At 42.7% G+C, this 15,284-nt stretch overlaps 1 protein-coding gene across 3 annotated transcripts; it reads left to right on the top strand.

Moving 5' to 3' along the window:
• Positions 1 to 1,354: 1,354 nt before the first annotated feature.
• On the top strand, positions 1,355 to 15,284 carry atp6v0a1a (ATPase H+ transporting V0 subunit a1a). 3 transcript variants are annotated; one of them, XM_083977473.1, is made up of 22 exons: positions 1,355 to 1,598; positions 2,808 to 2,976; positions 3,605 to 3,683; positions 3,901 to 3,998; positions 4,110 to 4,238; positions 4,946 to 5,028; positions 5,899 to 6,025; positions 6,116 to 6,198; positions 6,310 to 6,403; positions 7,717 to 7,929; positions 8,725 to 8,875; positions 9,138 to 9,277; positions 9,398 to 9,564; positions 9,679 to 9,769; positions 10,310 to 10,428; positions 10,546 to 10,762; positions 10,876 to 10,983; positions 11,109 to 11,216; positions 11,830 to 11,847; positions 12,376 to 12,493; positions 12,582 to 12,753; positions 14,175 to 15,284. In XM_083977473.1, the coding sequence occupies exons 2-22, from the start codon at positions 2,860 to 2,862 to the stop codon at positions 14,266 to 14,268; spliced, it is 2,526 nt and encodes an 841-aa protein (XP_083833599.1). In that variant the 5' UTR covers positions 1,355 to 1,598; positions 2,808 to 2,859; the 3' UTR covers positions 14,269 to 15,284. The 3 variants fall into 3 exon arrangements, with proteins under 3 accessions (XP_083833599.1, XP_083833598.1, XP_083833600.1); XM_083977472.1 differs by having other exon boundaries at positions 11,803 to 11,847; XM_083977474.1 differs by lacking the exon at positions 11,830 to 11,847.

Genomic DNA, 15,284 nt, shown 5'->3' with positions numbered 1-15,284 from the left:
GAATTGACTTATTGATTTATTTTGAGGATTTCAACAAAAGTTTTTCAATGTAACCATGCATGAGTTAGGCTACTGGTATATTAATTGCCCTTCATTAATGTAAACATTGCCTATTTTGATTTTACTGCTGTAATTTACAATAAACACACTAATCAACATATAAAGTGAAATTTGTAGAATTAGCTTCAATGCAGACATGCAAACTTCTACTTTATTATAATTATGCAAACAATAATAAACACCTGTAATTCCTTATAGCTGCACTTGTCACTGTCATTTGGTTTGGTCAAATTGCAAAGGCTAGCCCAGATTACACAGGACCATGAACCACACCATAAATACTGGGTGTCACATTGTTAATAAGTTTTGGACATCATCAATGCACTACTCTTATTGCAGTGTCCTTCATTTCTAGTAGGCTATCTAATATTTATGTCCCTGTTTATAATAAATTACAAGAGGGATTTAAGTGGGAAATAAATTGTCAATTTGTTGTGCAAGAACCAAATAGTTGCAACGAAGTTACAATGTTGTTTTCAGTGATGAATTATTGTTTGCTTTAACTTACATTCATTTTTAAGATACAAGCCGTCATGAAGCTCATGTTGTGAGTGCACGGTGGTCACTAAAGAGTTATTAGCTAGTTGACTTTAGCAGGTTGTAAACTAGCAGGCCTATGTAAAAACATTTAGCCCATCTCCACTTACACTTGTTGTAGGTCAAGAGCCACACGTCGAGCTAATGTTATCACCACTCCTTGTGAGCTTGTCCACCTGTAATTAGTAGTGAAATGACCGGAAATGACCGGTGAAAGTAAGTTACGGCCAATTAGCTAACAATAAGGTCGTGGTCTCAGTTACTGCCCTCTACTGGTCACGGTGCGCAACTAAATATGAATTCAAATGTGTAAAGCTAGACCAAAAAACAAGCAGTACTTCTGGTTCGGACAACCAAAATTAAAGTAACAACAAAACTCATACTATGCTGAGCGATATAAATTCACCAGTATAAGGCAGAATAAATGAAACCAGACGTTTTTGCTCACTTTGTGATTCCCCATCATCCTTCCTTGACTGTTTTCAGTATGGATTGAAGTTTAACGTTAACTAAATGTGTCATGGTGTTATTGCTGCTGTTTGTATTAATATTATTAAGATTCTTTTTTTTAAAAAAAATTTTTTTATCATGACTGATTTTGTTAACCTCTGTTAGAAAACAAAAAAACTACAGTACAGATACAAAAAGATAGGGTTGTATTTACGTCTTATATCCACCGGGAGGCGCTAAACAGTCAAGCGGAACACAATGAACACAACTTCCGGTATAGACATTCAGAAAATAAAATGCATTCATAAGGAAGGAGTGCAGGTTAGCGCCCCCACGAAGTTACCCGAGGGTTGGTACTGTAGTAGTGTAGTTGTTCATGTGATTTCGGCCTCTTGGAGGGAGGCTTGCCGCAACACTTCCTCTTTGAAAGGTCGATACACAGTCGAGTTGTCGGCTTCAAACCAACGATCAGTCCACAACAAACAGCGAGCAGGAAACCAGAGACGGAAAGCTAACAGAAAAAAGAGACGGGATTTCCACCCACTTCTACAGTAAGGACACATTTACTAATATATTGCTTGATTACAATTACAAGAAGTGTAGAGACTAGAGACGATTCAGCGTTGATGTTGTCATGTAATAATGGGGCTAAGTTAAAATATTGAACAACAGGTGCGCTAACGTTAAGTTAGCATTAGCTCATTTTGTTAGCCCCAACATTAAATTAACTGTAAACACACGTACTAGGCGTCATATAAGTTATCTAACTAACAATCTGACATCGTGAAAAAGTTCATATTAATACCGCAACTCTTAATATCCTGTTATATGACGTTTATATGGTTCTTAATAATGAAGTTTAACTTGCTAACACTTGCTAATTTAACAATTAGCAACCGTCACATAAAAAGTATTTTTCCCCGCTATGGTTTAATAACTTTAAGCTGAATTAGCTTTATCTGTTGTGTTATCATGCTGTAGTTTTGTTGGCTTCTTGTCTGTGTATTTGTATCAGTTCCGGTTTGGTTTATTAGTAGCTGCTAGCTCTCCTACACCTTTCAGCTCTGACAGGTGAAGCTGCGGCTAATTAAGTTATAGCAGCTGATAGTTGAATGCGTTTTTGGGAATGGACCTCTTAAACATGATAAACCTCCACCAGTTTTGTCACTTCTTTTATTGTTGTTGATGTAATTATACGAACTCGTTTAAGTCAATAAATGTGCACTCAGCAGCATCGATGTATTGTGTATTGAGGCTTACTACAGCCACAGGTCACATGTCCACCTTGTAATCCACAGATAAGCCCTGTGTGGTCGTTTTTACAGTTGGAGGTTGTGCTGATTAGTCTCTGAAGAAAATCTCCACCTTTCCTTTTCAGCTTTAACCTAAGAAAAAACTACTCTATTTGCCATTTAATAATGTGCTTTGTGATCTCAGTTTAAAACCCCCTTGAATTTAAAAACTGTGTAGTTGTATTGTATGATTGCAGATCAAACTCTGTGCAGCATAACATTCCTGCTGTGATCATGGGATCAGCATGCTGGTGTACTTTTTTCTTTTCTCTTTCTATCACATGTCTGCTTCTCACATCTATGCTACACTAACACTGAACTGATATCGACCTCCACTCATTAGTGGTTTTCACACATGCATGCTATGCAGGGAAGGGTTTTACAGTAAATGTCAAACTAAAGCTGAAAATCTACATTACTGTGTGTTTGACTGTAACTAATGGATGATATTTTTTTTTTATCTTGCAGGGGTTCTGGTTGATTTTTTTAAGGCGGCAGAGAGCTCAAACCCTTCAGCATCATGGGGGAACTCTTCAGGAGTGAAGAGATGACGCTGGCTCAGCTCTTCCTCCAGTCCGAAGCTGCCTACTGTTGTGTCAGTGAACTGGGAGAGATCGGGATGGTGCAGTTTCGTGATGTAAGTCCCATCATCATGTCGCCACCTGAACCAAATCACGACAACAAGTTCGGATTTGATTTGCCATATTGCACAACCTTAAAACTTATTTTCCAAATGTGCAAAAAGAAAAACAAATGTTAATCAGTCAGTGTTGTTATCTGGCATTGTGACAAAAACAACTCCATCAGTCCAACTGTTGAGAAAGAGTGCATGCCTTCTGCATCATGTCCATCATGTGCTCACAGCTGACCCCTCATTCCACGCATGAGAAACCCATTCCTGGGCCCTGAGGGAAGCTTTGTGCTTGTATTGGATGGGCTGTAACAGAGTGGGTCTGTGCATCAACAGTGGTGTCTTAGTCTTACGATCGAATTTTACAATATGATAGTTTCTAATGATAATTAGAAGCAATTTGTGGGGCTTTAAACTTCTGAAGGGATAAACTATCATAAAGGTATTATAAATGTTTTTAATGTCAACATTTCAGCACATCATATAAATATAGGTATCAAAGCAGCTTATGGTGCGGCTTAAGGAACATTAGTGATGCAATTTCTTTATTTTTTTTATATAGCCATGTCTTAGAAATCATGAGTCCATGCTCTGTTGCTTGATGCTCACTCCTTTTATTTTTTTTTCCTTGCAGCTAAATCCTGATGTGAACGTGTTCCAGCGAAAGTTTGTCAACGAAGTACGACGATGTGAAGAGATGGATCGCAAACTGAGTGAGTGAGCTTAGACGTAGCAGATCTTTTGCCTTCGCAGGAGCCACGGGTGGGAATTAACAATGGTGCAAAGTCTTGTTTCCTAACCCACAACAACGCCTTGTTTATTTAGTATCCACCCTACAAAACAGAAGCTACAAGCAGAGGCAGGAACCTATAAACTTCTTTAGCCAGCATGAGTCAACCTGCTGTTTACCTTGTTGCTTCTCACCTGCAGGGTTTGTGGAGAAAGAAATAAAGAAGGCAAACATCCCAATCGTTGACACGGGGGAAAACCCAGAAGTCCCCTTCCCAAGGGACATGATTGACTTGGAGGTGACTCCTCTCTCCCCCTCTCTCTCTCTCTCTCTCTCTGACACAGATAAACATTGAGCTCTATCACCCACCGCCTCCCTCTGCTGACCTCTCACTCTGTCTCCCCCACAGGCCACATTTGAGAAGCTTGAGAATGAGCTGAAGGAAATAAACACAAACCAAGAAGCCCTAAAGAAGAACTTCCTGGAGCTGACTGAGCTCAAGCACATTCTGCGCCGCACGCAACAGTTTTTTGATGAGGTCAGCGTCATGGCGCCGCACACAACCAGACAGGCTTTTGTTGCAATGTCACAACACTGTGGTGGATTGAAGAAGTGATTAGTGAGAGATGTGAGACATTTCACTCCTATAGGTAGTGTAGTTGTATGTGTGGATTTGTATTAGAAGAGGTGGAGCCGAAGCCAAGTCATCACAGCGTTGTATTGGTGTGATACAGATTGTGTACTGATAAGATGTCAGTCACGCACACAAACACAAAGGAATACTTATTTCAGCTTGGTTTGGCAAAGGGTGTTTCAACTCATGATCTTTTATAGTTTCTCACATGACCTCGGCCCATTCACACCATCTATTCACACTATTTAATTCGCTGTAATCCCAGATTTAGTTCTGTGTGCATACTGTTTATTTGCCGGGCGACAATCCTTGTCTTTTTCACCTTTGCTCCGAACATCAGTTCCCCTTCACTGCCCTCACAAGCATGTAAGTGATCCTTTACAGCGCTATGAGCTTTGATTGAGGTCAATCATTTAGCCAAACATGCAGCTGTTCAGCCATTAACTGGTCCAAGTTCACTGTCTGTGCTGGAAGTAAACTCTGGCCCTGGTTCCTTATCTCGCCTCTGTCTAAATCCCATAGCATTTTATGTAAATAAAATGTAATGTAGGTTTTGTAACAGCAAGTGCACGTAACTCATGATTTGTAACCTATTGTGTTAACTATTCCAGATGGAGGACCCCAGTTTACTGGAGGAGTCGTCTGCCCCGCTGGATCCCAATGAGATCAACAGAGCGGCTCCTCTCAGACTGGGGTGAGTCGGTTTCTGGGGTTTTTCTCTCAATTTTAACAGGATTAAACTCATGTTGGGAGATTTTCACTCTGTGCACCTTGGGCCATCTGCGTCTGAAAACTGTAGCGTAACCAGCAGCCAATCATGTCCCACACACCAGCTCAGACTGTGCCAAGATTAACCAGGCAGCACGGGTCACAACAAATCCATTCAGAACTATAACACACTACAAGTGTAGACATTTCACTACATATCATTTAATTCCCTTCGTCTTAATTACATGAAAAGAGCTGTCTGGTTAAATTGTTTGTAATGTAAATGAGCAACAAATGATTTTTTTCATTATTATATAATTTGAAAGTAAAGACTGAAGTTGTCACAGCATTTTCCAGTCATTCAGGCGTATACACACTAAATATTTAAACAGCGTTAACTGTTTTGTTGTCAACATGGCTGAATGATATGAAATCCCATTGCAGTTTTTTTTATAGATATATTGAATAAGATGCAAGAGAATACAGGATTTATGATGGAGATGGATAGATAAACTTTATTGTCTGTCACGAGTGACAGAAATTCGTCTTTGACAGGCTCGTATAAAAACACTAAAAAACAAACATTAAAAACAAAAATGTTGTGCATTCATGCTAAAAGGAGGAGGCGGTGTGTTAAAAGCAGCAGTGTTAATTTTTGATTGTTCAGGGTGGTTATTGCAGAGGGGATGAAGGATTTTTTGTAGATGTTTATAGACTGGGAGCGTCTCTGTAGCACCACAGTGTTTCAACCACAGTGTTATACTTTTGTATTTGACTCTAGCAGCTCCTCTAATTTGGATATTGAACTTGGCTATATTGCAATTTTGATCATATTTGATGTGATTGTCGTTGATAGATTTGTAGCTGGAGTCATCGGCAGAGAACGTATCCCCACGTTTGAGAGGATGCTGTGGAGAGTTTGCAGAGGAAACGTGTTTCTGAGGCAGGCAGACATCGAGGATCCACTGGAGGACCCGACCACGGTTTGTGCCGTTAACACACAAAAAAAGGTTTGCTCAGATGTAATCAGGCATGCATCACTGTCATCCTAACCGTGTGTGACATTTCCACAGGGCGACCAGGTGCACAAGTCTGTCTTCATCATCTTCTTCCAGGGAGATCAGCTGAAGAACAGAGTCAAGAAGATCTGTGAGGGGTAAATCAGCCGACGTAGCGACATCCGACCGTGCAAATCATCAAAGTGCTCTCCTCTCATTGAACAGACCCTCATCTGCGTTTCCTTTCTTTCCTTTCCTTTCCTCCTCAGATTCAGAGCGACCTTGTACCCGTGTCCAGAAACCCCCCAGGAGAGGAAAGAGATGCTGGCAGGAGTGAATGCTCGCATTGAGGACCTGCAAATGGTAAATACACTGTTGGTGGAAGCTCCCATGCTCTGTTGAGTCACAAACACAAACTTGCACAAAAACACACATGAACTGGTTAGTTCTCTTTTTTTTTTTTTTTTGCTTCCGCCTGGTCAGCAAGATTTTCTTCATCGGAAAGTGTCGATAAAGGAAATTTCATAAGGCATAACGACCATTTGTTCTCAGCCTCTAATCCCCATTGGCTACTCATGAGCAGGAAATGTATTTGAATTAGATTTCACAAGTGACAACTTCACAGAAAATGAACCCCCAACCCTTTTTTTGGCGTTGGATATGACCACATCCTTCATGACACATGTTCCAATCACCACCAGCAGCAGATAGTCATTTAAGCTGCAGTTCTCCCTTGTCACCACCCTGCTTTGTGTGTTGGAGTAATAATGGCTCAGTGGATCTTTTCAGCTGTCGATCAACATATCAGTTGTCCCACTCCAGCCCCCGCAGGATACATGGCGTAGTTTATTTGCAACTGGATATTTACAGAGAGGAATATCCTCAGGCAGGATCCTGCTGCTGCTGCGAGAAACTACACGTAGAGTTGCCTGCAGTGTTGACTTTCTTCATTTTTGTTGTGCTCACTGCAGCCTAGCGTCCAGTCCCACATACTGACCGTTACACTCGAGGTAGCAGTAACGGCGACAGGGGCAGATACCTGACACTTTGTATGTATCTGGGAGGGGAGGGGGGACGGGAATGCGTGTCTTGGTGTTTGTGGATGCTGTGTTATGCTTGTCGCTACGTGGGCGTGAGAGCTGAAAGACAGACCGGCGTGGATGATGAAGAATGTCAAGCTATTTGGCGAGCAGTCAGCAATGTGTCGGACATTAAGCCCCTCGACAGCGGGCCAGACTGTGCCCCCGTAGAAAGAGTTTAAATATCTTACCATTTGCTAATCATGGGACTCGGCTTAAAATGTGAGTCATACAGCAGAATTCCTGGGAACATCCTATATCTCTTATGGGAAAACCTAATGGATCAGGCGGCTGCTGCGCTGTAACATACACTGTGCAGCAGCTACATGTATGACTCACAGGTCACCCATCACGCCGGTAAATGTAAACCCTTTCTTTGAACATAAATGAGCATGGGAATCATTAGCGCTAATTTTAGTTTGATGACCTTTCCTGCTAGTGACAGTTTACACTTGGAAAATGTCACAGATAATTTGCAATAACTGATCAATTCAAAGTCTCTTTTTCAAGAGTGTCCTGACTAAATATTGGAGACAATACAAGGTGTGAATTTCCACGTATCATAAAATCATATCAAACTCTCGTCCGCCCCTGAAGGTGCTGAACCAGACGGAGGACCACAGGCAGAGAGTCCTGCAGGCCGCGGCCAAGACGGTCAGAGTGTGGTTCATCAAGGTGAGGAAGATGAAAGCCATCTACCACACCCTCAACCTCTGCAACATCGACGTCACTCAGAAGTGTCTGATCGCCGAGGTGTGGTGTCCCGTGTCCGACCTGGATTCCATCCAGTTTGCCCTGCGCAGGGGGACGGTGAGTATCTGAACCCTGCATCGTTAGTAGAAACTATTCTTGCATTTGGTATTTTTTGTCCACATTTTATAGACGTGCTCACCAAAGCCCTGCTTTTAATATTTAGAAAGTCAATTCAGGTCTGTGTTTACCCATTTTATACTGTATGTAGCAGAAGAACTAGTTCTGAAAATAATGGGTGTAAAACCACAGTACAGACTGGTTTTTCAGTGGGCTTCAGCTGCTGTGTGTACTCAAATATCAGCACCCAATACTGTTTAAATGGAGCAACATTAAACTCCACCACATTGAGGAAATTACAAGTCAAGAGCAGACACAGGAAAACAAAACAGGAAGGAAACTGTTTGAAATAATTTATACAGATGTTTTAAAGCTAGAATCTGTAGGTTTGTTCGTTGCAGTTTGTAAACATCATTCAATTTGGGCTTAGCTTTGCACTCAAAATTCTCCTTTTAGCGACTGGACGGCATCAAACCGGGAGACAATGCAGATGCATACATACATTGCGAATTTGCATCATGGACAGCTGTAAACGGCTATATTTTAGGTGAGGTGTGAACAGACCTGGTTATACCTGGTATTAAAATGCATTACAGATGATCTGGTCACAGCTCTAAGCACATCAGTTCAGCGTGTTTCAAGTGTCCACCTCTGAATATGGTCTCAGTAGCAAGATCTCAATGTGTCTCGAGTGTAATCGGTTGTGCGTTTATAATTGGACCAAAGTTAAATACTGCTGTTACTGTACATCCAGTGGTTCATCATCATCATCATCATTGTTTTTCTGTCCTGTAGGAGAAGAGTGGCTCCACTGTGCCTTCCATCCTCAACAGGATGCAGACCAAACAGACCCCACCCACCTACAACAAGACAAACAAGTTCACCTCAGGCTTCCAAAACATCGTGGACGCCTACGGAATCGGCAGCTACCGTGAGATCAACCCCGGTAAGCACGTGCCACGCCTGAATCTGTGTGTGTGTTTACTCAGATCATCAGTAGTGTGTTTTTTACCCTGCATCTTTTGAGACGGTTGAACTTTTTGTCGACTGTGGCATCGCACCGCAGTCACTTCTTCGTCACACATTCTCACTTTGTTGGGGACACGCCGTGTTTCATGACTCATCACTCATTTGTTGTCGTTTCACTCCTCATGCCACGTCTCATGTGATGCCTTGCCTGCCTCCCTCCCCTCCCTCCTTGTCTCCAGCACCATACACCATCATCACCTTCCCTTTCCTATTCGCCGTCATGTTTGGTGACATGGGCCACGGCGCGCTCATGACCTGTGCTGCCCTGTACCTCGTACTGAGAGAGAGCAGGCTCATGGCCCAGAAGAACGACAATGAGGTATGCATCCCATCATTTCCCACCTCATCGGTCCTACACCATCCTTACTATTGATAAACCCCCGGTCTATGAGCTTTTTTAGAAACCTTTTTGACATTTAAACTAATTGTTTTGTGGCAGATGTTCAGCATGGTGTTCGCAGGCCGTTACATCATCCTGCTGATGGGAATCTTCTCCATCTACACGGGCATCATTTACAACGACTGCTTCTCCAAGTCCCTCAACGTGTTTGGCTCTGGCTGGAGCGTCAGGCCGATGTTTGACGCCCGAGTAGGAGGCAACTGGACGTGAGTGTCACTGCTGTAAAAGCCTGCTTGTTGCTAACGGACGCCTGGTGGAGGCACGCAGCTCGCAACTCAAGTCAGAAAACTGATGTGTGTTGTGTTGTGTTATCTCTTCAGGTTTGACGTACTTAATGAAAATAAAGTTTTGCAGTTGGACCCAGCAATAGATGGAGTGTTCAAAGGGCCATACCCCATCGGGATAGATCCGGTGAGTATTTTTCTTATGTTTTGCATTGTTTGTTTGTTGTATGGGTTTGCATCATTGCGTTGTGTTGACGTCATTGCGTTGACACATTGAGGGGATGTGGTTATTTTCTGTTACTTATTGTGTGTGGAACTAGTAGCTCAAATTTTTTTTTTTTTTTTTTATTATTTATAGTGCAATGCAGGTGATAAACAATACAAGTGTAAAAGTGTGTAAGACGGGTGAAAAACAAACATATATAGCAACAAATATGTTTTACTGTTACCATTAATATTATTATTTATTGAGACACACCTAGTATTATTTTTCCTTTTTGCTGTAACTGCTTGTTGGATCTTTTGGGGTTTTCTGTTACAATAAACTCTTTGAAGGGATCATGGACCTTTGGATTTTTTTGAAGACGAGTTCCTCAACGGCTGATCTGATGGCTTAATGAAATGATGTGATGTCATATCTGCACAAATGATTCATATTAGTTAACGTCAGGTAACGTTTGTTGCATAAACTTGCTATTTTACAAACCCCGCTCATATTGTCCCTCAGATATGGAACATTGCAACCAACAAGCTGACGTTCCTCAACTCCTTCAAGATGAAGATGTCTGTCGTCCTGGGAGTCATCCACATGCTCTTTGGAGTATCTCTCAGTCTCTTCAACCACCTGTGAGATTTTTTTTCATCCTCATTTACACTGTCACGTTGTTGTTGTTTTTTTGTCCCTTTTCCAATTTGTGCGTCCTTGCTGTGGAGACAAATCGGCTGCTTGTGGGTTCCCTGCAGGTATTTCCAGAAGCCGCTGAACATCTACCTGGGATTCATCCCGGAGATCGTCTTCATGGCCAGTTTGTTCGGCTACCTCGCCATCCTGGTCTTCTATAAGTGGGTGGCGTACGATGCGCGCACCTCCAAAGACGCTCCCAGCCTGCTCATTGCCTTCATCAACATGTTCCTCTTCAACTACAATGACCCCAGTAACAAACCTCTCTACAGAGGACAGGTCAGAGACACTCGCCAGTCACAGACACCCGTTCTGTTGCCCTCATATGAACCACAGAAGGATAACCTTCCCTTTTTCTTTTTGGTTTGTCTGTCTTTCTCCTGTGTATGTAGATGGGTGTACAATCACTTTTGGTGGTCATCGCCCTGGCGTGTGTTCCCTGTATGTTAATAGTGAAAACACTGGTTATGCGGAGACAGTACCTGTGGCGGAAAAATTTGGTAAGATAAAACAGATGTGCAGCCGCTCTCACTCTATGGAATCAATTATTTCAATCCATTTCTAAACACAGCGCTTGATTATGAAACCTTTTTTATTTTTTAATGTTTTTTTTTTCCCCCCACAGGGTACACAAAACTTCGGAGGGATCAGGGTGGGCAACGGGCCCACTGAGGACGAGGCTGAAATCATCCAGCACGACCAGCTGTCGCAGCACTCGGAGGAGGAACCCGAGGTAAAAGAGACGCATCCTCCTCACCAAGCAAACTGTTTCTCTAATCGACTGTGTATGCATTTGCATTTGCTCCCACTTCCCCACAAAGCTGGACTAACAGCAGACTGGCGGTCACACAAGTTATAGGATCTACTTCCAGATCTGAATTATTCAGACACGGTTGGAAAGAGAATCCGATACCTCATGTTTCCACTTCCACTGTTGCAATGAAAGATATTAATAATGGATTGGGGGGAAAAAAGCTCCTATGTGGGTCAGTTCTTTAGTTATTATTAAACCCTTTTCCATTATAAATGCTATTCAGAGATTCAGTTGAAGTGATGTCCTCTCTGTCTCTGTCCACTCTGCTTTTCTGTACATTTTTCTAAGTATAAACTTCCCTTCTCGGGAAGTGTTGTTGACCAGTCTGGTTTGTGTTGGACGTACTGCAGAGCCGAGACAGAGGATGAGTTTTGATATCGTTTCTTTTGTGTGAGCAGAATGTTGTCATTTTCTAATGTTGAATTCCTCTTGTTTCCCATTTACTTTTCCTGTTTACTGATGTCTGTCTGTTTGTCCGTCCGTGTGCGTGCCGTCAATAACCAAGCGTTGCCTTTTGTCACCTGCTCTCAAGGCCCGCGAGGAGGAAGAGGTAGGACAGGAGCTCATGCTGCACCCCCACCCTCTTCCCTCTCCCCCCTGCCCTGTCAAAGTGCATGTGTAGCGTTTTCTGTTTTCCTTCTGCCCCCCGCGTTTTGTTTCCTCTGTCTGCTGTCAACCACTGCCTGCTGCTCTTACTGTAGCCGTTGTCTGTGTTAGTCGGTGTGTGTGGTCAGCGTGTTCCAGGAGTTTCTACTTGGAAACATGGGTTGCAGGGATTCCTAAAGCGGTGGGGGCCACTAGGCCAGTGCTTCTTTACAGACTCGTGGTATGCATGAGGCATCAGAGTGGCTGACTCTCCGGGTTCACAGGGTCCTAAGACGATGGTGCCTCTCCTAATTTGGGGGGTTTTCTTGCTTGTTCTACAGGGGCAAATGGCTTTCCTGTCTGTTATCTGCATAATTGTGCACACACAATGAACCTTCTATGCAGACACCGGGACCTGTCGTTGAGAGGGTGTGATGTTTTCTAGAGTTTGAAGCTGAAATGCCTGTTTTGATGTCATGTGTTTGTCCCACAGTTTAACTTTGCAGATGTGGCAGTGCATCAGGCAATCCACACTATAGAGTACTGCCTGGGCTGTATCTCCAACACTGCCTCCTATCTGAGGCTTTGGGCCCTCAGTCTGGCTCATGCACGTAAGTCACACACACATTTACTAAGATACATGAATGCTATTTACATTCAGATGAAAAACATGCGTTGTTTTCTTTGTTCCATGCGCAGAGCTGTCGGAGGTGCTGTGGTCCATGGTGATGCACATTGGCCTTTCCAGTGGGTCCCTTGGAGGCTTCGTGCTTCTGGCCATAGTCTTTTACTTCTTCGCTGTTCTCACAGTTGCCATTCTCCTTATTATGGAGGGCCTGTCTGCCTTCCTGCACGCACTGCGACTGCACTGGTAAGATGTTTGTTGCATTTGTTTTTCAATATTGTATGATGCATTTTCCTCTCTGTTTTTAATTGTTCCAAGGAAGCTCATTCACACGTTTGAATGGCTGGTGGTTGATTATTGGTTTTAAAAGATAATAGGGTTATAACATTAGCTTTATGATGAAATGACTGACAAGACTGCAAACTATAGATCTATAGCTCCATCTTCAGGCTAGAGCTTTTTTTTTTTTTACTTTCTTGGTCCTCAGTGAGCCGTCCCTAGGGACACAGAAAAAGATGTGCAGATGAGAGGCAACTGCTCCTGTTGATGAGTACTTTAAAACTATAGGTCAGCATCTTCCTTTAACCCAAGAAATCAAAACCAAAACATAGATAATTTGGCTATAATACGTTGATATTTCAACCTCACTACACTACCAGTTACCATCAGAGTCACATTGTGTTCAGGCTCTGCCCCAATTAGCTATCACCAAATTGTGATTCACTACCACTCACTCACTTTCCTGGCTTGTGACCAGGAACATGTCTGGCTCTCAGTCAGTGTTGTCTTTTTCCATCTATGCTGCACGTGCACATGTGTTGTGTGTGTGTGTGTGTATGCACAGAGCCAACTCCTTGACTCCTTGCTATGGCACAGACGGGCCTTTGTCGTCCCTTTGTCACTGTCTTTGTCTGTCTGGCTATGCTGAATGTCATCCTGGATCCATAATCCACTGGCACGTCCACAGAGCACGTCTGTGCTGCAGCCACGTTTCTCTATAATTGTCCTTTAGGCAGGAATGCTGGGTGACTCAGCTTTCACTCGGTGGCCACCGGGCATAATCGGTCGTGACTTTTTCCACGCAGAGAAACTTATAATTTATCATAATCTTGTGTCTGTTTGCCAAACTAAAGGTGAATAGAAGGTGTAGTTGTTGACCTCTCTACGTCTCTCTAGAGATTCTCGCAGTTGCAGAGGTTCAGTATACGCCAAATCAGTAAGAACACAGGCTTATAATATCAAAAGAATAAATTTATGAATGTCTTTAGCAAGAAAAAGTGCAGGAAGTTATGTACAGTACAGACGGACTTAGGGAATGGCAGGTATCCGCGGGTCCTCAGTTAAAAGGTCACCAGGCCGTCACTTAGCAGTGGCCTTTTTTAAAAATAGAGCCTGATCGTTTTCCAGACAGGAAGAGGCTTAGGTAACTGGCCCCCTCGGCCGGGGCGCAGGAGCAGAGGTGTAGACATGAGCGGGTGCAGGTGGGGTGCAGACTGCGGAATGAAGAGCAGAGGTCATTGGCCACGACTGCTCGGCTCAGCATTAACCCCCCACCGCCCCACCAACCCAACCTGACAGCCATCACCACCATGAGCCCGACGGTGTTATCGTGTACCAGGCTTCCTGGTCATTGTTTTTCTGATTGGGTCTGTATTTTTCTTTTTCAGGGTGGAGTTCCAAAACAAGTTTTACTCAGGCCAGGGCTTCAAGTTCCTCCCCTTCACATTCGAAAGCATCTTGGACGGGAGGTTTGAAGAATGAGCTACAACTCTTCTTCTTTTTCTTCTGTTAATGTCACTTATCTGTTGTGAATCTGTGTGATTGTTGTATAGTGATCTCTTTTTCCCTTAGTGATGCAGTTTCCAACATCCTTAATGTCAACACACCTTCATGAGATTATCTTTCAGTCTCACATTTGTTTCAAACTTGTCATCCTTTTCAAAATCAATCTCTAAATCTGGAACATCAACTCAGAAATTATATAATCATCATGTCATTAATTCCAGAGAGAAATAGCATTAACTGCGATCATGCGATTATGTGTGTGTGATGTCTAAGTGAAGTCCTTTTTGTTTTACCTGTGTTTTATTTAGTTTAATATTATTTATGCAGAAATTCTTTATAAAACCTACATTGTTCCTATGTGGGAGTGTTGCAATACAGATCATTATGTGCAAATTTCTCGACAGATGAAAAGATGAGTCTTTTCCACATTGCTGTATCTGAATTGTCTCTTTCTCTTTGTTACTGGCATTATCCTTCGGCAACAATCGTGCACAGAGCTCATCTGTTTTATTCTAAAAACACACACCCACTTTGTACAGCAGACACCTCCTATTATATAATGCGTACTGACCTCGCACATAGAACTATAAGGGTCTAAAGGGAATACAATTGAACCTCCATCAGGGTGTCAGTCAGTTCTGTGCAAATGAAGATAAACCGACTTTTGTCGCGTCATGCTCCGACGTTGCTGTAGATGTGTTGGTGTGGATCCACATGGAGAGAATTGAGGAAGGATCTGTAGGTGGATGTTCTCTAACAAGCAAACAGGCTAATATAATTTGACATTGTCAGTATTTCTGATTTTTTGTTTTTTTTTGTTTCTCATGCTGATTTCATTTGTACATGAAAAGTTTCAAATGTTTTCCTCACACTTAGAAGGGAGTACAAGAGTGAGAAACAGCAGACATGTTCAAAATAGAACTCATTCCTCAGAAATGGTTGGGCACCCTCATTAAATGTGCATCTCTTTGTCAATAAAGTGGAAAGAGGTG

This window comes from Trachurus trachurus (assembly GCF_905171665.1).
Source record: "Trachurus trachurus genome assembly, chromosome: 8".
NCBI lineage: Eukaryota > Metazoa > Chordata > Actinopteri > Carangiformes > Carangidae > Trachurus > Trachurus trachurus.
Note: the sequence above shows the minus strand (reverse complement) of the source record. Positions and strands in the feature narration are given on the sequence as shown.